Source organism: Notothenia coriiceps, unplaced genomic scaffold, assembly GCF_000735185.1.
Source record: "Notothenia coriiceps isolate Sejong01 unplaced genomic scaffold, NC01 NC01_scaffold00028155, whole genome shotgun sequence".
NCBI classification, from domain to species: Eukaryota; Metazoa; Chordata; class Actinopteri; order Perciformes; family Nototheniidae; genus Notothenia; species Notothenia coriiceps.
The window spans coordinates 89,345-114,553 of NW_011360856.1; the positions used below are offsets into that span (position 1 = coordinate 89,345).

Genomic DNA, 25,209 nt, shown 5'->3' on the forward strand with positions numbered 1-25,209 from the left:
GCCAAACACTTGAAATGTGTAGCTCCAAATGCACCGCTTTGATTTTATGTGACGTTTAATGAAAATACATGTAATGTCAGGGTTAAGTAATGAGGTTCGCTGTTGTTTTATAAGGGTCCAGTGCAACAGTGTAGACATTTTTTTTCATAAAGAATTACAAGCTTGATTGTTGTTTTTCTAATTATTTTACGGTATGACACTCGCATGCATTAACCTAAAGTTACCTCGATAGGATACATTTAAGAAAAAGTCCTGTATGTGCAAGTGCATCAGTGAAACTCAACTCAAACCAGAAAACCAAAACCAGACCTCAGGTTACACTTTGGCCAAGATGTAAAAGCATTGCGTGAGTGAGATGGACATGATGGGATGATTACTTAATGCCAACCAGACAGCCAGAATGTGTCTCTTCCTGAGTTCCTGGCACTGATGGACTATGCTTAGATGGATGAAAGTGTAAATCGGTGGTTGTTTCCTCTTTGGCAGATCCGACTGTGGTGTCAGCAGGAGGCTTATTCCGCTGATGTTCCGTCGTGCTGCCAAAGATAACAGGAGGGAAGCTGGCTGTTGTGCAAAGCTCACTTCTTCCTTTCAGCTGGTTCAAAGCGGCATCTCTTCTCTTCCACATCTTGCAGAGCCTTAAATAGACACCTTAGCTTTTCTATCTTTAGCTCTGCTACTGTAGGTCAGTGTGGGGAGAGGGATTTAATAAAATATTTAAAACATACTGTTTCCATACTAAGCCTTGACCTAGTCAGTGTGACAAGCATAAACCTTGGCTTGGAGTACCTTCTGGATTATTATTTGTGTGTTCTAAAAGAGAGGAAAAATGCAAATGATAGTCCCATTGATCAGCATCCAAAAGATTGAATTTGGAAAAAATAAAAATGTCACTCTCAAACGACATCAAGAGAATAAAGGCTGGCAAAAGGTTAAAATAGTATTATCATTATCACATGAACGCAGCATCAAGAATCATCTGAACATCAGGTAAAATCCCATTGTGAATTCATATATGATTTTTTAACTACATTTTTTTATGTCATTGAGTATTTTGCTCTCATCTTGTAAGATTTAAAACGCGTATCTTTAATTTGAACAGACACCACATAGGATCATGTTTCTGACTCAGACAATCAACAGCTGCATGTGTTAATATAGTGCTCAATTACTCAGTTTATATATATATATATATATATATATGCATGTTTGCATTGGTTTGCGTTTGTGTGTGATTCAGCCCTGAAACAAACGGCAGGCCTTATCAGTGCCAGACATTCTTTAAGAAAGAAGTCATGCTCTGTGCGGAGTTTATAGGAACAGCATCTCCTTGTGTTAAGACAAGCCAGAGGAATGTAGATGTACTTCAACTGTAAACCTGTCCATACTCCATTAAGGTCTGCATGATGTCCCCTTCGGTCACGAACATTAAATAAACCATTTGGACTTTGATTTACATTTGACAGGAGTATGACGGAGAGTTTCCTGCACATTTTGACAGGTGCTTTTTGTAGGGGTGGCTTATATCAAAATCACTTGGTGAGTTTGCAGCTGCTGTTGTTTCCGGTAAAGAATGTATCTTGCTGCCATATTAATGCATGTCCTCAAAAGCCTGTTTGATGGAAGGAAAGGGCTGAAATATCCTAAAGGATGACATGCACTTTGATTCAGATTTTAGTTTCTCTTTCTGGCTCTCGGCTACAGGCGTGTGGGGGTTGTGATACATAGCTGGGTTAGTCATGGTATCACAGCATCATAATATCTCTTGAGGTCTGGCAGTGTAGAGTCATCTGTTTGTCACACTGAGTGTGTTTTAGACAATAAAACTGTGCTTTTAGAAAGTGATATCTCACTTTGTCCGAAGAAAGTTAAGATATAGTACATTGGGAATGGTTCCTTTCATTGTTTGGATGCATTTGTATGTGTTCCTCTGATGAATGGGAGGATTGATTCCTCCGATGTAAAGAGGCAGCTGGATACAAATTCAAAAGACACAGTGACTTCAATTCACGGCTCAACAACAATCTAAAGACAGACTGTACAACTGTGTCCTGATACTGTTGTATCTGTTCTTTTTCCTGTGTCTACAATTACCAATGTGAAGCTACTGTACGCACTACATAGCCTCTTGTGTCTGTCAGAGGGAAGACTCCTAGACTAATAGATGGATGTGGTGTAAATATTTAGCTGTGCTCTTGACACGAGACACTATACAAGTCATTGGTGTCTGTCCCACCCGCCAGAGAGCATAATCTTCCATCTCTACTCTCCTCCGCTCCTCTGTCATCCCCCACATCCGCTGGCTGTTGGATGCAAAGAGGACAGAAGCAAAAGAGTCCTGGGAACATAGTGCTTACACCACAGGAGGTATTTTTCCTCCCCTGTGTTTCTCATGCAATCTGTGTGTGTGTGTGTGTGTGTGTGTGTGTGTGTGTGTGTGTGTGTGTGTGTGTGTGTGTGTGTGTGTGTGTGTGTGTGCTGCTTAAAACCCCACTGGGAGGTTACAGAGGTTGGAGAGCATGGGATGAGCGCGCAAGCCCCCTTTGTAATACTGTCCTATTTGATTTCCGGCTGCTTTCAGTGGAGAGGAAGTTCTGCTCAATTAATAAAAAAGACACTTGTAAAACACAGGGGGTGTTGCCGTAATGTTGTATCCAGAGATCGTTACATTCCTGTGCTTGATCAGATTTGTAGATGCGCCATCTGGTTGTTGTTTCTTCTTCTTCCAACTATGTCTTTAACCCTCTAATTTGAGAAGATGAGGGTCGTCATTTTCGTGGTTGAACAGCGTGGGTATTGCACATTCCTCTGCGTGTGAGCGGAGCATGATCAAACGTGCCCTCAAACCAAAACTCCCAACTCCACCCAGGCCACAGCTCTCCTCCCCTCGAGTGGAGGGCACACAAATGTAGGAGATAAACGAGTGCTGTCATTTGCTACATGTAAATCTTGTTCGAATACTAGCTTTTCCCAAAGTGTGTTTCTGTATGGGCTGCCTTACCTGTGATACATGTTGGAGGTTTGAGGTGCCTGTCATCAACACATGTGGGATCTTTTCTTAAAATTCTTTCCTTTGCACCATTAACGTCGATCTGCCAGCATTAAAGGAGTGAATAATGGACAAAACAAGATATTTTTACTAACAACCCGGCAGAGCCAAAATATTTGGGATCAGCGCTGTTGCCCCCCGCTGTGAGGATGCAGTGGAAATAAGCCAAACTTGCCCCACCATGAACAACATTAAAAGGGATTTTTTTGTTATGGTAATCACAATGATTTAAGCTTTTGTACCATTTTAGCTCGCAGCACAAATGAGCCCCGGATCAGCAGCTGGGAGGGAAACATCTGTGTGTGTTTGTACGTGTGCACATATGTGTGTTCATATAGGAAACTCTTGACTTTCGGGAAGCATATTGTGGATTAATACTTTTATAACCTTCTGCTACTTTTGCTCACACAAGTTTGAGACTTTCTGGAACAATTATGGTCACTTGATGATGATGTAACTCACGCTGCATTTCTCTAAGTCAGCAGAACGGCTTCCTGTGGAAAAACAGTCGCTGAGTTTTCCCTGTTTTACTCTCAGGCCCTCTCTTGGCAAGAGAGGAGAGAAGTATGTTGTATTTTCCACCTGGCTTGAGTTGAGGTTACAATACATTAGAGAGAAATAAGTCCTGTCCGCCTCGCACTCTGAAGCCTCCAACACACTTCCTGTTGGCCTGCTGGAGGAATGTACTCTGGAATGATATAATGACGTTCCCACATCCCAGACTGCTCCAGCAGAAATATTTATAAAGACATTGTGTTTATAGAGAGTGTTAAACAAAAATTCTGCTTATGAGTAATGATCACAAAGACGCTACACATTTGGTCTAATGGTCTGTTTTACTGAGGCCAGCAAGCAGGTGGTCTGACAGCTGCTGGAACAGAGACCTGACTTATAGTTTGTTTGTGGTGCTTTGTTGAATGATATAGATACTGCACGGACACATGTGCAGCCTCTGTGGCCCACCATCCTCTGCTGCTTGTAAGATCATGCTTACTGTAAAGACAATCAATAAATATCCCTGATAGTGTGTAGCAATGATCTGTAAATAATATAGTGGTTACACCCAATGTTTAATGCACTCAGACTTCTTGAGTGGAAGCTAGTGCTGCAATAATTAGTCAATCAACAGAAACAAAATCAACATCGATTTGGACATATTGATAAATAAATAGTTTATAATTGACCAATTGTAAATGTTGAATTTCTACTCTAATTCTAGTTCTACTCTATTTCTAACTCTTCTAGTCTTTGCAACCTTCGAAGCGCTTTTACAACACAATACAGAATTCATCCATTTACTGGCGGCAGAAACTGTCAAACAAGGTACAACCTGCTCTTCAGGTAACAATAATTATAATTATAATTATCGTATACATCTCACATTTCGGTAGACTGCAAAAAAAGGAAAAATCTAGTTGGCCAAAAGAAACACCTCTTCTGACACCTGTACAGCTCACTAATTAAAACATTACATCTTGTTTAAAAACGACACTGAGTCTCCTCTGGTTTCCTAGATAATTAGTGAGCTCTGGTGCTGGTACAGTAGGTTGATTATTTTACATTTGGACATAGCCAGGCTGAAGGTTTCCCCTTGTTTCAAGTCTTTAAGCTTAGCTAAACCAACCGTTTTTTTTTTGCCAACATCTGGAACTATTCCTTAATATAACTTGAACAATAAAGACTCAAAATGCCTGAATGCACTGGGTGGATCAGCACATTACTTCGTGGCCCAGTTTTGTTAAATACCATTTCACCGAGGCTTGGGGACACAGAAATGGTGCTTTCTGTCAGCATCATGTTTGGTCTCTTTGTCTCTTCGTCAGCCAGTCGCACAGTCAAATGTTTTTTCAGGGCATGAGTGTGATGTTTGTTGTGTGTTGGAAGGGGGTTGAAGGGGGAAGCAGTGAAGGCGTCTTTGTTAGCTACACATAAGATACTAGTGTCTAGCTTGGCTAGTTGTTATTGGTGTGAAAAGGCGGTCTATTTAGGCAAGTGTGTGCTTTCTGTGAGAGGATCATTTACTGGAGGCTCTTTTGATAGAGTCTGTGCACGTGCATGTGCTAATTGAGACTTAAATCAAGTTGCATTTTATTTGATCACTCAACAGCTTCAAATGGTGGAGCGCTTTCTGGCATTCAAATGCAGGTTTTGAGATCATTATGTGTTCATCTTCGCATTTGTTGTTCTCTCTCATTTTGTTCTTTTTTATGCAGTCACACAAACAAACACATAGTCCTCAGCTTCCTGCCAGCAGATAATAAAGGAGGCTTACAGACAGAGAGGCAGGGAGCAGGCAGACAGAGAGACTGTCAGACGGACAGACGGAGGCGGGCACAACTGAAACAAAGAGAGAAGGGGGAATAGATGATTTCTGGGGGGAGAGGGCTGTCGTGGACAAAAATTAGAGGCAGCTAATAGACGGTTTAGCAACATAACGACTAAGACTTGTATCCTCTTATAAAGAACCCTTTAATAATCCAGAAGTAGATGTTAATGTTGCAAATGTTTGTTTGAGATGACCCAAATTGTTTTTGAATATGGGTCTGGGTGAGTGTGGTTTAGGATGTAAGAACAAAGAGATGAAGGATGGGCTGCGCTTCCTGTCCCCACCCTAAAATCACCTGTGCCTGCTCACGAGACAACGAGACATGTGATCTGTGCTTTTGTCTTAAATTCAACAGTGAACAATGGAGTCTCAACCTTTTCTTGCAACAAGTGAGACGCATGGGAGAATAATGCAAATCACATCAGTAGTATCAAAGAAAGGTCACTTTATTTAGGAAAGAATAGTATTCAATACGAGTCAAATATCTTAATCTACTGATAATCGTCAAACAGACAAAAACCTGATGTGATGTTATTATGGATAATTGAGAGCAAGGCTGAGCACAGAGCTTTTCACAATCAGTGTGCTACTCAAGGGCACTCTACCCGTCTCAGCGGGCATTGCAGATGCACGCTACAGCCCCTTACTCACCATCGTCATACACTGACCTCTATGTAGTGTACATGGTATCAGCAGGTTGTTGGTATTTTGGCTGGTATTATCTCCCACAGAAGCGTTGTGAGAACATTGGAAAATGTGTTTTTGAAATAGAGGTAATAGAGATGTGCAGGGACAGACATATCAGACAGACAAAGAGGAAATTGGTCAGTAAAAAAAGCGTGAGTAAGGCTGATGCCTGTTGCCATGGTGATTGGGGTCAATGAATGGTTGCCATGGAGCTGGCTACTTGGAATTCTGGGAAGGGGATATTTTGATGTGTGTGTACGTCTGTGTTTGAACCTGTGGGTGGAGGATGATGAAAGTGTGCATTTTATATATTATTAATGAGACACTGAATCTTTCTCTACTTACAGTAACATTAAAACGCTTAGGCTGACATGACTTTTTCATACACACAATTAATTATATATTATAATACTGTACACTTGACTGGAATGTTTTAGGTTTCTTCGCTGAGTCTTGAAATCTAGAGACTGTATTATATTGCTGCTACAATTAATTAAATAAACAAGCATGCAGGGTATACACACATCCCAAAAACGTTTACAGCTGCTGATCAAAAATGTTTTACCATGGCAAGAATCAGACGAAAAATCTGCACACTTTATTAAAAGCTGCTGTGCAATGTTTTTTGATTAAACAGAGCTATTTTCCAGGCATTGTCAATGATGTAAGGATTATAAAAGATATTGCTTGAAGCTTTTATTATACTGTGCCAATATATGGTCTGATTCTTGCTATAATCATATAAACATCCAATGTTTCCAATATGAGCTTATTTTGATTTGCAACATCACCTTTCACAGTAATCTTCCTATCACCCTCAACGACTATGAGCCATGTCTGACATCTCTACTCTCACTGATGCATGCATGTTTGCATATAAAACAGCAATTACTACATTAAAACATGCATGATAATGCCTTAAAGTAACTCATTAAATATTTCCGCTGTCCATTCATCTTCTTTGAGGCATACAAAATGTTGTTTTTGATAAATGTTCAAGCTGTAGGCCATCGATCGTTCACAAAGGTGCAAGAGACTTATTCATCTTATTTAGTACAACATTAAGGTGCATTTTTGTGTGAATGGACCATTCAAATCGAAATACCAATTTTGCAGATTTGTATTTTCTTCAGTAGTTTTAGCTCTTGGCTTACCGTAACCAGACTCAATGTTTTGCCCTACCAAAAGAACACCCTTTATTTCTTAGGTTTCTGGGTTCAGGGTGTGTGTGTCGCCTGTCATATTCTGCATGTAGTTCATCTGTTTATTTCTGGTGTGTGTGTGTGTGTGTGTGTGTGTGTGTGTGTGTGTGTGTGTGTGTGTGTGTGTGTGTGTGTGTGTGTGTGTGCGTTTGACTAGACAGTGGATTTACTTTCAATCAACTTGATGTCAGTGGAAACAAGGTCAGTACCCATCACAGCTGGATTTGCTGAGTCAGTTCGCAACTAGTGTCAAGTAAAAGATGCAGGAATTAAATGAGAAACTGTTCGGGTTACAATAAACTGTCTTTAGGAAAGATTTATTAAGTACAGCATGTTTGTATGCACAAAAAAAGATGCAAATCTGTCACATAAACATATAGATACATGCATTTAAAGGTGGCTCAATACATTGTTGGGAGACTTGCACTGCAATTGAATGTCACAAATCAAAGTAATCACTGTACAGACTTTGAGGGTCCTCGAATATAAAATAAATACATTTACTTATAACATTGTAGTGAAATCAGTAACACCGTTGTCACGCGTGTATCCACCGGTGGGGAAATGTCTTCAGCGTGCCATCCTTACTGCTGCCCTGCTGGTCCTTGAAGTGATGCTGATGTGGATGTGATGCCATGTGACACATCGAGTCTGGAAGACATGGGGGGCTCAGATATATCACTGGGCTGGAGACCATGCAGAGTTGTGTGTGTGTGTGTGCGCGCACGTGTGTGTGTGTGTGCGTGTGTGTGCACTATGCTCTCATGTGAAGAGATTCGAGGGGATAGCCACGCAAGCTTCATGCTAGAGTACACACAAGGCTAGGGGGACAAGAATAGACTCTGTGGCTAGTGTGGATGGATGTTGGGGCTGATGGGAGTGCTCGTGCACGTGAGGTTCCCCTCCCCCACCCTCAGTGATGATGTCAGACCTTGTACAGTATGCCACCACTGGCAGCAAGAGTATGAGCCTTGACTGGGCTGCATCATCATCCGTGAAGCAGCTTTGGGGTGTTCCCCCAGAGTTAAAACACACACACACTAACCTCACAAAGGACTATAACTGAGATCACATTTTTTTAAAACACAAATATATATCTCCTTCCTCTGCAGTAGCGTCTTCGTGCAGGCCGTTGTGGCTCACAGCAATACCCATAATCCTCCTTGGGTCAATCTTTCTCCATTTCACTTTAATCTCACAGCTCTCTTGTGCACTTAGTTATTGAAACACATTAGAAGCCGGGACACTAAATAATTAAAGGGTTATAGAAAGCAACAAATTAGGACAAACAAACATTGACAAGCTTACACACACTCTCAAACACACACATGTGCCTCTGTAGTTTCTTTTGTATTTAGCCTTGCCAAGCTGACAACCTTCTTAGTGTATTGATTTTCAAAGCTCATAATTCCCAAAGCGCTTTCATGTACATGCACAAACATGCATGTTGAAAAACACAACATGATTTAAACCTGCAACACAAAGCACAAGTCATCATAGTTTTGCAAAGCTTGTACTGAACTTGGAAAAAAAGAATTGGATCAATAGGGCTTAGGCTGCTTCTGAGTTAAATATCGTGAGCGCATTCTTGTCATCAAATGTCAGTCAATGTTTATTGGCAGTGTGTGTTTCCCGAGACACGACACGCTTGTAATGAGCTTATTCTCTAGATTTGACACATTCAATGTCAAAACATTAGCTGTTTTGACATTGAATTTGTCGGGTTCACAGCGACTGAACGGAGAACACGATGCTGTTGTAAGTGAAGCTTGGGTGTGCAGTGTTGTATTTATAATTGACAAACAGCTAAATAACTTTAAGCCAATTTGATGGATTACACTGCAGGCCGCAACAACAACAACACTCAAGTGAAACAAATTACTCTAATGAAAGGTCTCTCAACTGTGATTTCCACCTGCCTTCTTCTCTTTGGAACAATAAAGCAGACCACACACATGCGTGCCTGCTGTGTGTGTCTGTCATGTTGTGGTACAGAAATGTGCAGTCTGTATAAACAGTTCTGGGTGAGAGGAGGAGAAGACACAAGTAAAAAATTAGCACAGCATCTCCAAGCATTGTAAAGAAGCTCAGGAGCAGAAAGGAATTCTGGGAATGTTGTTCTCCAGAGCAGGTGCTAAAAGCTGCAGGATGACATCTCAGCTGTGGCCGTGCTCTCTTAAGCTAAAACAAATCAAGACTCTCGACCTTTATAAAATAAACAAGCTTAGCTATTGCTTAATTGTTTACGTGCTTTTCCTCCACCTCTGCACACCTCCATATGCTATGATCAGGATCAGCTGTCAGGGTGCTTTGCGAGTGTTAAATAGTCAGAGGCGAGGGCGGGGTACCGACTTTAATATGAGATCATCGTCAACCAGAGTTTTTTTGGGTTATTGTCGACATGTTCTAGCACATGCTGGGTGTGACGCTAAAACTTGGCACATCTGGCTGAATAAGCACCTCCAGCTGATCCTGACAAGTGGAGACAAACAGAGAAATAAGCACTTTTATTGAATTCAAGAAGCTATCCTGTCATTTTCTTTGACATATTTAGGTTTGAGCCTAATGTGCTTTTTTGGTGTAGAGGTGCATGTGTCAGAAGAATCAGAAATACATTTTTGACACAGTAAGACCCCATGTACCCTCTGTGGCCCACATATAAGGAGTTACCATAACAACTGACCCTGTAAATTTGTCTTCCTAATGGAAGAATACCCCAAGGGGAAAGATGGTTAAGGCTTCTTGCCGACCAAAACCACACACACACCCTGCCATCAAGTCCCATTACATTCATATTAAGTGTAGCCATATAAAATAACACCAACATTCGGAGTAATTTATTGCATTGTTGCCATTGTTATTTATTTTATTTGAAGCCGCTGGTAGCAGATACAAAAACATTAGCTGTTGCTGCTGCCTCTTTTATCAGCTCACCTTGTAGATACTTAAGTAGCCGTCCATGTCTCTGCATGATGTCATTTATTGATTTCGCAGCTCAGCCGTGGCCACTAATCATCCGGAGTGATGCCTTTGTCGATCCAGACCTCAGGATTAATGCTTGAGTCTGTGAGACCGCGATGTGAGGTGACTGAATGCTGCTTAATATTCAGTGGGCGTTAAAATACAAAAACTGTAAATGCTCAGCTGCAATGGCTCCGGTTTGAATTCACAGTAGTAAAGTATACAATATTATTTTGAACTGTCAGGTTAGTTGTGAATTATGACAATCATCTATCACTCCCTTGTGTTCCCAGTGTCTGCTTTGTCATAGACATGTTAACTGTCACATTGTGGTGTACCACTAATCCAAGAATCTCTCCCTAACAGATTCAGACTGTGATGGTTTTAAGCTTTTCATGTGGTTCCTCTTCTCAGAAACGGCAGTCTGTCTGCTTTGTGCGTAGTCTGGAATAACTGAAGAGCAGATCTGATTAACCACGTGGCTTTTTGTTCTCTCTGCAGGGCGGGCATTGATGATGTGGAGACAGACGTGGTGGAGATTGAGGCGAAGCTCGACAAGGTACGAACCATGTTATGTCTGTAGATTGTGGTGCTCATTAAACTGTCAAATTCAAGAAATATTATGTGTGTGTATGTTGTTCTACTGGTGTTTCTTCCACCATGTTTGTAGTGAAAATCGCCACCAGATGTCCTATGTTGACGTTGTCTCAGAGCAGTGTAAACAGTATTTTCCTCTGTGTGTCTGTTGCTCTCTCTGTCGTTTGCACTTTCATTTTTATATCTGTCTGTCTTTCTGTCATTCTCTATTATCTAAATGTCAGGGCTATTTTAACCAGGAAATCCTGCAGTCTTGAGTTATTGAATTAATAGGTTCACTGATGGATATCGCACGCACACACACGCACGCACACACGCACGCACGCACGCACACACACACACACACACACACACACAAACTGAGCAAACACTGATTAATGTCACAGAGGAAGGTTTTTATTCTGTAGTACGAGAGCATCACACAGAAGCCCTCTGTTATCTGAGCATGTGATGTCCTTGTTTGTCCTGCTTAACCAGAGCAAAGGCTTTGAGCACCATACAATAAAACAAATAATGCTATTTAATAAGGCTTTTTCAGACCATGTGGAAACACCATATCTTAGAGGTTTTAGTTGCTCTGCATTGCATTGTAACGGCATAGAAATCTCAAAACGCTGACTTTTTATCTATACATGTCACAGTCATATCAAGTATAATTAGTTAATTGCAAACTAGACAATGAGAATGAACTAGTTGCATCATTGTTAAATACTATTAATTCAGTGGCTTCAAGTAAGAGCAGCCCAAATTGATGGCTAACTGTCTCTAGGGAGACTATGAGATGAGGTAATGCCTCTTTAGATAAACTAATAGACCCAGAGAGCATTTAGAGGATGAGATAGTGTTGATGCAGTTAAGTGGTGACCACACCTTCTTTCCTCTTCTACCTCCCTTTGATTCAGTTTGTTTTGTCGTCTGTTTTTTCTATTCTTGCGTACTCTTCTCATGTCCTGCGTCTTCACATTAATAACATATGCAAATCAAGGTCCCTTACTAGATTACAGTCCGCTTGTGCAGCCGGTACATAATAAAACCTGATTTATATCCTCCTAAACTGATGAAGGGGTTATTAAGTTGATTGTGAGATGTTTTTCTTTTTCTTGCGGCAGGTTTATATCAGGTTTATGAATAGGTCCACCTTGTAAAAACCCATTTTCTAAATTACCGAACCAACTGGCGACACTTTGACATTTCACACAAATGTCCATGCCCCCACCCGTCATGCATACAAATCACACATCCATAGATTATTCCTGCCCCCCACAGGTCAGGACCCTCCATTGAACTATGAGCCCTGTTTGAAGGCCAATGAAAGATGTCCAGTGTTGAGGGGGAGTTTCAATCAGTATGATTTGTTCTGTTCAGCAGGGGTCCTCACTCTGCGCTGTCAGGATGCTCTGAAGCTGCCTGAGGATGTTCTGGCAGCAATGAAGCTTTAAGAGTGACCATTTATGAGATTGATGATGGCTGAACCTGCCTGCAGTGATGTTGACCATTATGGCCGGTGTGAAGACATTCAAAGCTGCCCCTTGTGATGCTTTTGGTCCCTAAAGCTATATTCCAAAATGCCTGCACAGAAATTAGAAAAAAGGCCCTTGTGTATTCTTGTGTATCGGCATGAAATATGTTGCAGAAAGGCTTTAAACTGAATGAATTGATCTTGTTAAAGGTCTTAAAATAAAGGAATAAGAGGCAGATTTCTTAACATGTCAATATTTAAACAATATACCTAGTACAAATCTCTCTTTGGAAATATGAAGTTTACCTTGATACAAATATGTTGACTCTTTAAAGCATAATGGAATTAAAGTATTTTTAGGGAAGCTAACTAGCAAAACGATCAATGCAATAGATAGACCATTTATAATTCGCCCGAAAATTTAAAATGCCACACCTCATTGAGCAGAGGGGGTCTCTGCATTATACTGTAACTATGTCAGTCCATTAACAGGGCGAGGTTTGATCATGTGGTACCAGATGGGACACTTTGACTCCGAGTGGACCCCCGTGGTTCTTCCAGCCAATTTATCAGCAACCCCTGACACATGTACTGTGCCTCTAATGGCCGTGGTCAGACCCCGGGGGCTCTGTGCAGCACATGAGGAGATCAAACTCCCCCGTATCGGCCCGTTTGTTGACAGATATATTTTCAGACCAGCCCGGGAGCATCAGCAGGATTCATGCTGCCTTGTCTTTTGGATTCATAACAACGTCATTCATGTACACATGAATGTAAACATGTATACTGTGTAAGGCATATCAGATACATCTATACAATGTGTAGATCATTTCAGCAATGCTTACATATACATTACAAGCATTCATTTTGAGTCATGCTCTCATACAGTAGAGACCGTGCATTTATCACTCTTCACTCCCTGGTTTTTCATCTCTGGCCTGTCGGCAAACCACAGTCACATAGCGACAAGCTTGGGAACTCCTGCACCAAACGAGATAATTAAAGGTTTACTGCACTCTCTCTTCAGCACAACCCCTCACCAACACACACATGTTGTGATCCTGCTGTACACACAGCTGGGGCGGTGCGCCGGTAATGACAGCGTACCGCTCTGTAGCTTATCATATATCCCGTAAAGTGGGAAACTGCAGTGGAGGCCAGTTCATGTGGTGTTTAGAGAGTATATAATATCGCTGTGAACTGTTTGCACCTGGTAATATATTATTATATATTAATATGTTAACAATTAGGTTTCTCAAACTCCTTCTGTACAGTGTTCTCAGTGTGAAATGTTCACAGCAAAGCATTTTTTTTTAGCTCCTGTAGATGGAACTCGGAGAGTGCAGAAATTCACCAAGGCTGTTTCCATTAGTGGAAAGTAATGTGTGTATCTGCCCAGTGATTCACTCCAACATTCAATGGGTTTTTCCTTGGCCGATTATGTACCAATCCATCAAGTTTCAGGAAAATTGGGCCAGTCATTTTGTAATCCTTACTGTATAACAAACAATGACACTGACCAAGAGACCAAACCAAAAACATAGTGTCCCCCGTCATAATAATACAAAAATGGTATTACTTAATAGTGATTTTTAGTCATGCTAAATTCTTTACAATACCAATGTCAGTCTGTAGGCCATAATTTAGCAAACTATTGAGAGTTAACTACTGAGGGATATATGAGTAAGTAAAGGAGAAAGTCAATGTAAACACATCTTGAGTCTTGAGGAAGATTTAAAGTCTAGAAGGCCATGTGCACATGATCATCTCATCCATTTTATTTTTTTATTTTTAAATGTTCATTTCTATCACATTGCTTTAAAAAATCCAAAATGATCATTTGGATTCCAGACAGGCCAGCTTCAAAAATGCCTGCATTGGCCTTGATTCAGACATGAGGATTATTCTAAATGTGGGCTTCCTCTTTAATTCTGCATGTGACAAACAAGTCTTCTGATTTACGCCATCACTGTAACTAGTCTTATCCTAGCATTGCACGGTGTTAAACATGTGACTCTCTAAATAGACAGTGTTTTTCTTGTATATCTAAAGTGAGAATTCTTGTGTTTCTCTCTCACACAAGCTGGTGAAGCTGTGCAGTGGGATGATCGAGGCTGGCAGGGCCTACGTCAGCGCCAACAAGCTCTTTGTTAACGGCATCAAGGACCTGTCCCAGCAGTGCAAGAAAGAGGAGACGATATCGGTGAGTGGAGGTCGCGCAGTCTTTTAAAACTGACCTCAAATCTGTACATTCCCTAAGGCACGTTTGAGGGTCTAAATAAATGACCACTCGTCTATCTCTTCAAGGACATTCCTGTGATTCCCCACATGAAGAATACCAGCAGACCAGTATAAACAGTTGTGTCCAGACACAGAGTCATCCTGCTGTTTCAAACATGACAGATGTGACCACATGCACACAGAAGATGTTTATGCCGACAGTTTACATGGCTGGAAGCAGAGACATCTGAAACCTGCTTTATGACTTTCTTCTAGGAAAACATTTTGTCCAGATTTCCTGTCAGTACGGGTGTTGCCTGGTAGCTTTGAGGTCAAGCAGGAGAGACATAACTGTCTCCCAGACTAGAACTATTCAATGTTAGGCTAAGGTCTTGATTCAATTTGATTTCTTATGTGAAAAATAAGTATTGTTCGTATGGAAAGTGTGGTTACAATAACTGTGTGTCATCAACATTACAGGAATGCCTTGAAAAGTGTGGAGAGAGCCTCCAGGAGATTGTCAACTACCACATGGTAAGACACACACTCATACACAAACACACTGGTTTATGCCAAAGGGAAGAGGTCAAGTGAAGTGTTGTTCTGACACGCCCAGGTCTTCTTGGCATGTTACCTTCTTTCAGACATCCAGTCCCCCCTGGGTCCAGCGTTGCAACACACACACACACACACACACACACACACACACACACACACACACACACACACACACACACACACACACACACACACACACACACACACACACACACACACACCAGATAATTTAACTGTGACCTCACTCTGTGACGGTGAATCTGTCCACACGGGCCACTCCACATTTGTGAGTCTGATTCAAACCACATGGTCCGGCAAAAGCGTATGGGAACTATAATACACAAATATTCACACACATATTGAACAACACACACTCACACGCATTCACGCTTTGTTCATATGACTCTCTCCTCATGACTAAGTATGATTCAAAAAAATCTCCTTTCTGGAAATGTGTTTTGTATTGGGAAGCCTAAAGGCAATTTTACAGTTAAAGAAAAATTATCATAATAAATCATTCAGAGTTACATATGTCTTTTTGCCAATCTGTTTTATATTAATAAACAGTAATGTGAGGTATTTGCCCTTCCATATGTCTGCATGATAAAATGAGTGTGATCAATATCAGTAAAAATAAAGTTGAAATCAGGAATTGTAACAATGAAACTGAGAACATGAGGGAGAAAAAGGAGCTGTATAAAATAGAAAGAAAGGACTCTGGGAAGGAAAGGAATGAAGAGAAGAGATTAGAGCATGAGGCAGTTTTAAGACCCAACAATCAACAGTGACTACAAATCCAAATTTTCCCTTTTAGATAACATTTTTCATGATTTCAACAATGTGAGTAAAATGGCATAATTTTGACATCAAAAATGTCTTTGTTCTAAGTTCTGATGAAGTTTCCAATTCAAAGCTTATATGAAGACTTAAAACAGAAAGACCTTCATCTTATATATTGGACGTCAATACTCAAACGTGTACGTTTTCAAACAGACACCCTATCATATTAACGCTGCTGCCAGATTTGCTGATTGGTATCCTTTTCATTTTTTAAATAAAATATATATGGCTTTGTTCCATCTGTCTGTCTGACTGTAACTTGACTACAGGCTGTTGTAATGCAAATTCAAAATCCCTTATATCCTCCAAATAGTTTGGCACATCTCAACTCACTTCAGGTACCAGGTCCTTTTCTCACAGGGTAGGCTGGATTCTAAGCTGATCGGCATAGCAACGCCATGTGAAACTGTCATCATAACATCCAAACTCACACACCTAGGAACGTCTGTACATCATCAAATGCTACGTATAGGCGCCCATTTTTAAAAAAGTGTTTTGCCCAGTGAACAAAAAACTGTGGTTACTATAGCAGCTGGTTCTTGGCTTTAATAAATCAGGTTTCTTCCGGATGTCCCATGTATCACTGGTGTCTCTCTGGCCAATCAATAGTCTGCAGTATTTTAAATCTTCCTCCTACTAGATCAGCTCACTGAGAACCTTGACCGAGCTGGTACCAACAAATAAATAAAGCCTTGCCGTACCATACAGTTGAAACGGGAACAACAGACCCTTATCAGCTACTCTTATCTTCCCCTTTTCACCCCTATTGTGCTTTGACCTTCTCAGAGGCTCTAATCTTCCCCATTTAGCTTGTTTTCACTGCACTGCTTCTGCTACATTATCTAAATGCACCCATTTGCTTTAATACAATCTAACTTGAAATAGGTATTTTTGATTAAACAAATGTGCAGAACCTTGCAATTCAGCGCACGTTTAACACATTTCTGCTCTATTTATTCAGTTGAATAAATAGTGCAGAAAATCACAATCATTAAATACATAGGAAAAATCCTCCCATATTTATCTCTAAATTGTCTTTTTTCACATATTTTACATTCATGCTCCCGCCTGTTTAACTCTGTTTCAATCCACCAAGGTCAAGCCTGTTTAACCCCTACAACCAAAACACTTCCCAGGGACTGCAACTCATGCTTTTAAGGCTAGTTGCTGTGTTGTTGTTTTTTTTGTCTCCACCTGTTTCTCCTCTCTGCCTCAACACAACCTCTCCCTTCATCTACTCCCACCACTTACTTACACATCACCAGAGATGTTCCACTGCTCCTCATTAACACCAGTGAATTACACTAATAGCTTGTCTGGCAGACAGTATGAATGAAGGGATGGAGGGAGGCGAGGAAAAGACAGTGAAAGGAAATCTGTCTTTATTTGACTACCTACTGTGGCCTATTTCTGCTTTTCAAGATTCAATCGTTTTATTGTCACATGCACATACATTACAGTGTAGAAATGGCAATGAAATTATTCTGACCCGAGCTTCTCCAACAATGCAACATATATAATAAAATACAAAAATACAAATATAAAAATAGTGCAAGAAGTCTGTATACATGTAAATAGAACAGATATGTCCAAGAACAAAATATGAAATTAAATAATCTACATTAAGACACAATTAAATACGAGGCACAAAAGAAGCGGTTGCTACAGGGAAATGAATCTACCTATACATCACTTCATATACAAATGTGTGTACTTTCAAACATATAAAATTCCTACCCTTAATCTTAACAGATTGAGAAAGAAATCAAAGTGGATTTAAACAGATTTGAGATTGCAGTGTGCTCTATTGACACTGCATCAAGATGCTGGTTTGTGTCTCTACTGCTTTGAGCAACAAAGAGACATTAGAGGGGACTTCTACAGTAGCAGACATTAAGCTTAGAAGCTGGGATCTTTTGGGGACAAGAGTGCTGGGGAATGAGTGTAGACATGTTGTAGGATGGGTCATACCCAGGGCAGCATAATCCAGAGCAGGTTTGGGTGGAACATTTGGATTAGATTACACGTGTGTCCTGATTGAGCTGATTTAGATATGTTTCAAGGTTTTAATTCTTTCCTTGGGAACTGGCCGAAAGATAGTTCCACCATGGAAAGTACCAAACCTTCACTTTGCACTGCACACATTTCATTTATAATTCATGGCATGCTGTTTGACAACAAGTTAAGCTGCAAATATAAATCATATAATAACTGTTGCCACCTTGCATTGATAATATATTGAACAGCAAAGAGTAGATTTGTTGAAAAGGATCTGCAGGTGCAAACAAATGTATAGATGTCATTTAAAGAGAAGCAGCAATGATTTAAAAAGACATTGCTAAATCTAAAGCACACAACCAGAAAACCAGGCTCTTCAGGGAAATCATATGGATGGAGGCATGAACACACACACACACACACACACACACACACACACACACACACACACACACACACACACACACACACACACACACACACACACACACACACACACTCATTCACTCACTCACACTCAGTGCACTTGGATTGGATTAGGATGTGAATGTTCCATAGACACATACACAAACAATGTATTCAACAATCACTGTTGGCAGCCTGTGGATTACATTTTCTATAGATACCCCTGGTTAATAAACATACACATTGAGGATTACAGGCTTAGTCTGTGTATGTGTTTGCATGGGCGCAAGGCATTCTCATTGTCCTTACACATGGACGCAAATCAGCAAGACATACTCTTGATAAAGATGGATGGTTAGCCCTTCTCTGTTTTCGTGGCATTATATTTGGATGTTGCCCAGCGATATAGAAATGGCAAATATAGAAATGCACATCCAGATACAAAAATATATTGCTTATCATGCACAAGAAATAGCAGAGGGGGTTTGTAAGTGGAGGAGAGCTGAAGGACAGGAGTGTGAGATGATAGAAAATGGAAGAAAGGGCAAGTCCAATAGTTAACGGTAAGAGTAATCTAGGACCCTAAAGGTTAAGAGATGTGTTAAGGCAGCAGCTGAGTGAGTTCACGTGTGTTCATCCTCATCTCTTCCCTCCCTGCCTGTGGCACAATCTGCCACAGCTATAATCTTGAAAGGTTCATATCGCCATCTTGTGGCGAGGCGTGACAACTACAGCATTGCAAACGTCATCCTGTCATAATCTTTTAATCGATGTGCACTTTGGCATATATTATTTAAAGGAAAGCTCATGTTTGACACCTGCGTTGCTTTCTCTATGAACAGATACTGTTTGACCAGGCTCAGAGGTCGATCAAGCAGCAGCTGCACACCTTTATTAAAGAGTGAGTATCTCATCAAAAGTGAAAGATTTGTCCTGCTGTTATAAAGTAATATCTAATGCACGTTTAAGTTTTTACATAATAAGTCAAAACTGGTGTTGTGATGGAAATGGGCATCTTATTGCAGATTTTGACTGTTTTGAATCCCAAAAAATGCCCAGTAATAACTCAAATTAATAATTGCAAACCTAAAGACCTACATCTTTGGCCAAGGCATGATTCATTTTGTCCAACTTTGTTATTACATTTTCAACACACACATTTCCTTTTTTTCAGTTTAAGTATTAAAGCAAGCATAAGAAACACTTTGAGAGAATCCTGTTCATACTTTAGAATAGAAAAGATGAAACTTACAAAACAAGAATGAAAAATCTCACACGCTGGGGACATGAAGATAAATTGTATTATTTGTCTCTATTTCACTGCGTCTCCTTCAGGGATGTGCGTAAATTCAAGGACACCAAGAAGCAATTTGACCGGGTGCGTGAGGACATGGAGCTGGCCCAGGTGAAAAACGCCCAGGCACCCAGGAACAAAGTGCACGAGGCTGAAGAGGCCGCACAGGCCCTGGTCCTCAGCCGCAAAGCCTTCAGGCACCTGGCACTGGACTATGTACTACAGGTGAAACACACACACACACACACACACACACACACACACACACACACACACACACACACACACACACACACACACACACACACACACACACACACACACACACACACCGGAAATAACCTCCAGATTATATTACCTGCGATGTCCAGTAAGTGGCGCTGACACTCAACCACCTCTGATCCCAGACACAAAGCTCTCAAAGACTCCTTGTAGCATACAATATTAAACTTGCATGAAAATGTCTAAAATGTGCACCTAACCAGATATTGTAAAAAGAAAACTGTACTGTAATAAAAAAAATCCTAACTGACATTGTGATAACATTTTAACAAATGCTCGAATACCTTTCAGGTGGGTAATGTTTTTCTCAGAAATGATTAATGATGTACTAATTTGACCATATCATATATATATATACTTTTTGGGAAATGAAAAGAGTGCAAATATACACAATGAATAATACAGATGCACTATTTCTTAATGCTCTCAATGTGCCTTGTGTTAAAAGGTGCTATATAAATAAACTTGCCTTGCCCTGCCTTGACTTTTAAGGCTTTATGTACATTTGGAAATTCAATTGAATGCATCATTTATTTAAATGAGATTAAATGACAGGACGCCAGGAACTGGTTAGGTGGTTCTAAAAAGGCATTACATCATCCTCTTTGTTTCAGATCAATGTGCTTCAGGCCAAGAAGAAGTTTGAAATCCTGGATGCAGTGAGTAACTTTATATATTTACTATAATTTCCTATTGGCATATCAGGATTATTGTATATATTCTTGTAAACGCACAGTTTTGTATATGGACAGAGCTCCTGTGGTGTGAGAAGGACCAGGTATATTATCAGTGTGTCTGTGTGTCTCCTGCAGATGCTGTCCTTCATGCGTGCTCAGTACACTCTGTTCCAGCAGGGCTTCAACATATTGGATGAGATTGACCCCTATATGAAAAAACTGGCTGCACAGGTACAGCAAAACAAATGGAAATACTTATGCCTTGTACCAATATGTGTGTTACTGTTTTTGCTGAGTACCCTCTTATGATTACCTCTTTTGGCAAACCACACACTGAATGGACAAATCAGTGCACTTCTGTTTAGTTAGTTGGACTACAATCTTTCTCATATGTCTGATCATGTAGAGTTGATAATGCTGCATTAGTAAAGAGGTGAAGATACCCTTCAATGTATTAGTTATTTGTAGACTTCCAAATAATAGGATAACTCTTAAGAAATGTCCCAGTGACTGGACTGGACTGTGTTATCTGTGTTTGCCTATTTTTCTTTCTTTTACATTTTAAATGTTTGCTTGTTTACCTGTTTCATTAACTCTGCTGTTGTGTTCTGTGTGCAGCTGGATCAGCTGGTCATCGACTCGGCCATGGAGAAGAGGGAGCTGGAGCACAAACACGCCATCATCCAGCAGAGAGTGAGACAACAAAACAACTCTTAATGTCTTGCACTTTCCAGGAATACATAACAAACAACGTGTGAAGCCTTTAAACAAGAATGTTTAGCCACCACCGTTTTTCTTCTGCATTTATTCTATTCATAATCTGGCTAGTTTTCAAGACTTGTTTGTATAAGGACCTAATGTTCCTCAAAAACAGATTCTCCATTATTTGCAGTATTATTTTTGTAACTTATCTACCAACTCTGTTTTTCATGCTTATCAGGATATCATTTTCCTTACTACATTTTTCTCCTCACACACGTCATATCAACATTGTTTGCTTTCAGTTAGCGTGACAGGCTACTCCTAGTTCAGTAGAAGAAGCTTTATAAAAACACTTCTAAACATATTTATCTCTGTCTGTCTGAATACAAAATGTAGCTTGTCACAACAAAAACGAATCTTATGATAGCATCAAATGCCTTGTGATTGCTTGGAAAAAGGCTTACCACGGCACACTTGTTTTTTTTATTTTCTTCCTTATTCAGGCAAAAGAATAGCTTTAGAAACAATACAATAAGGTTAATGTAGAGTGCAGTTCCCAGAAAGTTAAGTTTGATGTATTTATTTTATAGGTGCTTCAGCTGAATTAAAACAATACTTTGAAACACCCTGCTCAACAGGCACAGATGCTCAGATTCTTCCATCTGTTACTTCGAGAGATGCCAAAAACATGGCGCTTTTCTGCTCGACCTCCCTTTAATCGATTCCGTGGCCAAGTGGAGGCAACGTGCCAGACACGGCCCACATTAACAACACTTCCTCTTTAATCTGATAACCTAGCGCTGAGTGATGCTACTTGACTTTGTTTTTGTATTATTCAGTACTGAAACAGAGAGATTCTTTAATGAAATAAGAAACTATTTTCTTTGTGTGCTTCAAGGGCACTCTGACTTAGCAAGCCACTTACTATACCTTTTTGAACATACTTCTGACCTGATGTATTATAATAACATATTAGGTTCCAGTTATGGTAATTCCATTAGTGTTAAACTTGTTTTAATACCTTTATCTCTCTGTCTCTCTCCTCACCTGGTTCTCCCCTGACCATGTCCGTCCTCCAGACTCTGATGCAGGTGAGAATATTATTTTCTTTTTATACTTCCTTCATTAAACATTCCATACTGCAGTGCAATACCACATATGACAATATTGTCAATTGTCAGGGTTTATTTAAAAGGTGAATGTTCCAGGAAATAATATATATAAAACAGGAAAACTTACTAAAAATAGGTGATAGACTGCTTTCCCTATACCAAAAAGCCACAACTGGTGAGTTGCTTGTGACGCCACAGAATCACAGTGTGCACTTTAAGCCATTTTTTTTTTTACATATAAATATCTCTTTCAAACTCTTACACCAGAGTTAAGGATTGCAGTGTGGTCTTTTTGACCTGCTCAGTTGTCAACCTAGATCACAATATATTCAAACACAGACACTTTTTTTAAAACAACATAGACAGTAAAATAAGTATTAAATGTAACCCCTTTTCAAATAATTTCACATACAGATTGATAGATTTACATATCATTGGCTTTTATTTCTTGATAACGTAATTGGACAGTTATCTCACTTTACATGTGAATACGCACATTTCCTGGTCTGAACTGTGTGTGTGTGCGTGCGTGCGTGCGTGCGTGCGTGCGTGTGCGTGCGTGCGTGCGTGCGTGCGTGCGTGTGTGTGTGTGTGTATGTGTTTATTCTCCAGCTACATGGATTGGAGGAGGCTTCGTTGTAGGGCTTCCAGAGATCGTGTACAACCCGTCTCTGGGCTTCGTCACCGCCTGTAGCTACGTTATAGGCATCGTACTGAGTATGGTGATTGGTGAGTCTGTTTTAAACTGAACACTGTGAGTACATGTGTAGAAATGACTTCTGTTTTATGGGAAATATGATATAGTTGTATCATTTAGTTGTGTTGCTGTTGCTGAACACTCACAATACATTAGGGCAGCGGTTCCCAACCTTTTTCAACTCAGGGCCCACTTAAGAATCTAAAAAATGTTTTCGCAGCCCACATTCAACCATAAACAATACGGAGGCTGAATAAAGTTCCCAAGAGTACTTTTTATTTTAATTAGAAGGAGCTGGCTATCACTAACAAACAGACATTTTTATTACATTGTTTAGTTGAATACTATTCTGATTGGTCAATTTAGAACATGTGACATGATGTTAATACAGTAGTACAGACGTGTCAAGGACTGTAATGACCGTTGCTAAGCAGGATCAAGAAAGAAAAAGGAAAAATCGTAATAATTTCCACACAAATCATAATGTTTTGTAAATGATTTGGTGGCCCGGTGGTGAACCGCTGCATTAGGGCTTCGCTGTGTTTGGAGTATGCAGTGATGTTACATTTGAATCCTGATGAACAGAGAACTTGGTATCACAGATCATTCCCATATTTAGAGTCTTTGGATACACTGAATGTCTTTTTGCCAGATAACTTCTTCTCTTTCTCTTCTTGATTGTGTCTAGAACTGTCGATAGTATTGAATGCACAGGTTCTCTAAAAGAAATGATGAGGGTCATCTGTATTTTGTTGATGATTTTGGAGTTGAGATCCAAACGTTGTCTAAAAGGCACCAAGTATTTCTAGTAGGAAGGTGAAGTGAAAGGATGAGATCACAGAGGACACAGACTGACATTTAGTGTCATTCAGAAAAGTCATTTGATTACAAAATAAAACACATTAGAGCCTCGACTAAGAATGAAGTGAAGATGGCCATATATTCATTTGAGTTCTTTACATCTGACCAAAAGGGAGTTTGTTGTTAACAGACGTAGACAAATATTTCAGAATTCTTAGATTTTCTGAAAATTCTAAGAAAATAATTATTGTCACCATTCAGATTTTTTTTTAATGTAAATCTAAAGAAATCTGACTTTTTCTCAGAAGCAAGAATATTTTAGTTTTCTGTCAGAATTCTTAGAAAACAATTTTGTCAGATTCATGACTTTTTTTCTCAGAACCACCAAATTCAAAAAAACTTTTGGTCAGATCTCCCAAAAATATGTACATGTGAAAAACAAATTATGAGTTTTATCTGAGAATTATGACGTTTCGCAGAAATATGGAATATCATTCTTCATCTGAGATCTGACTTTTGTTAAAAAATCTGTATTTTTTCCTCAAAATTCTGACTTTTTTCTCAAAATTCTGACTTTTTTCACATCACATTATTTCCTCTTGAAATATAGAATTAATTAAATAAAGCAATGTTTTTCCAAGTATTGATTTATAAAACGAACAAATGGAGTGACTGAAAGACCTTGCCTTTGTGTCTTTAATCAGGTGGCCTTTTCTTCGCTGGGCCAATGAGAGACAAGAAATATGTGACCATGATGGATCCTTTACACATCAAGTATGGAAAAGTACCAATGGCCTTTTTATCTCTGGGAACAATGCTGTGTAACATCCTGTGGGTGACATCAACACTGTATGGTTTAGGTATGTAATCCATTACTTTCTAAACTACAAAACAATCGCCAAGCCAGAGGTCTGTCTGTTTTAGTATCCAATCATGTATCACCATGTGACAGCCAGATGTAGAATAAGATAGTTGCAAGTTAATGCATTCTTAAAACTGTATGGTTGTGTTCAGAATTGGGAAGTATTGGAGTACAAATACTTTGTTACTGTACTTAAGTACATTTTTCTGGTATCAGTACTTTACTCCACTACTTATCTTTCTGAAGACTTTTTATTTTGACTTCTTACATGTTGAACCCAAATACCTCTACTTTCTACTTCTTACATGTTGAACTCAAATACCTGTACTTTCTACTTCTTACATGTTGAACTCAAATACCTGTACTTTCTACTTCTTACATGTTGAACTCAAATACCTGTACTTTCTACTTCTTACATGTTGAACACTAATACCTGTACTTTCTACTTCTTACATGTTGAACACAAATACCTGTGTGTTG

General features: G+C 39.7%; 1 protein-coding gene across 5 annotated transcripts in view; it reads left to right on the forward strand.

Annotated features, from left to right (window-relative positions):
- Positions 1–25,209, forward strand: part of acap3b (ArfGAP with coiled-coil, ankyrin repeat and PH domains 3b) — a 57,760-nt gene that overhangs the window by 14,234 nt on the left and 18,317 nt on the right. For all 5 annotated transcript variants that reach the window (XM_010785730.1, XM_010785733.1, XM_010785729.1 and 2 more), the window contains exons 2-10: positions 10,727–10,784; positions 14,365–14,484; positions 14,982–15,035; positions 19,145–19,203; positions 19,638–19,821; positions 20,493–20,537; positions 20,691–20,786; positions 21,174–21,248; positions 22,337–22,348. In XM_010785730.1, the coding sequence (XP_010784032.1) occupies positions 10,727–10,784; positions 14,365–14,484; positions 14,982–15,035; positions 19,145–19,203; positions 19,638–19,821; positions 20,493–20,537; positions 20,691–20,786; positions 21,174–21,248; positions 22,337–22,348 (703 nt within the window). The remainder of the gene's footprint in view (positions 1–10,726; positions 10,785–14,364; positions 14,485–14,981; positions 15,036–19,144; positions 19,204–19,637; positions 19,822–20,492; positions 20,538–20,690; positions 20,787–21,173; positions 21,249–22,336; positions 22,349–25,209) is intronic.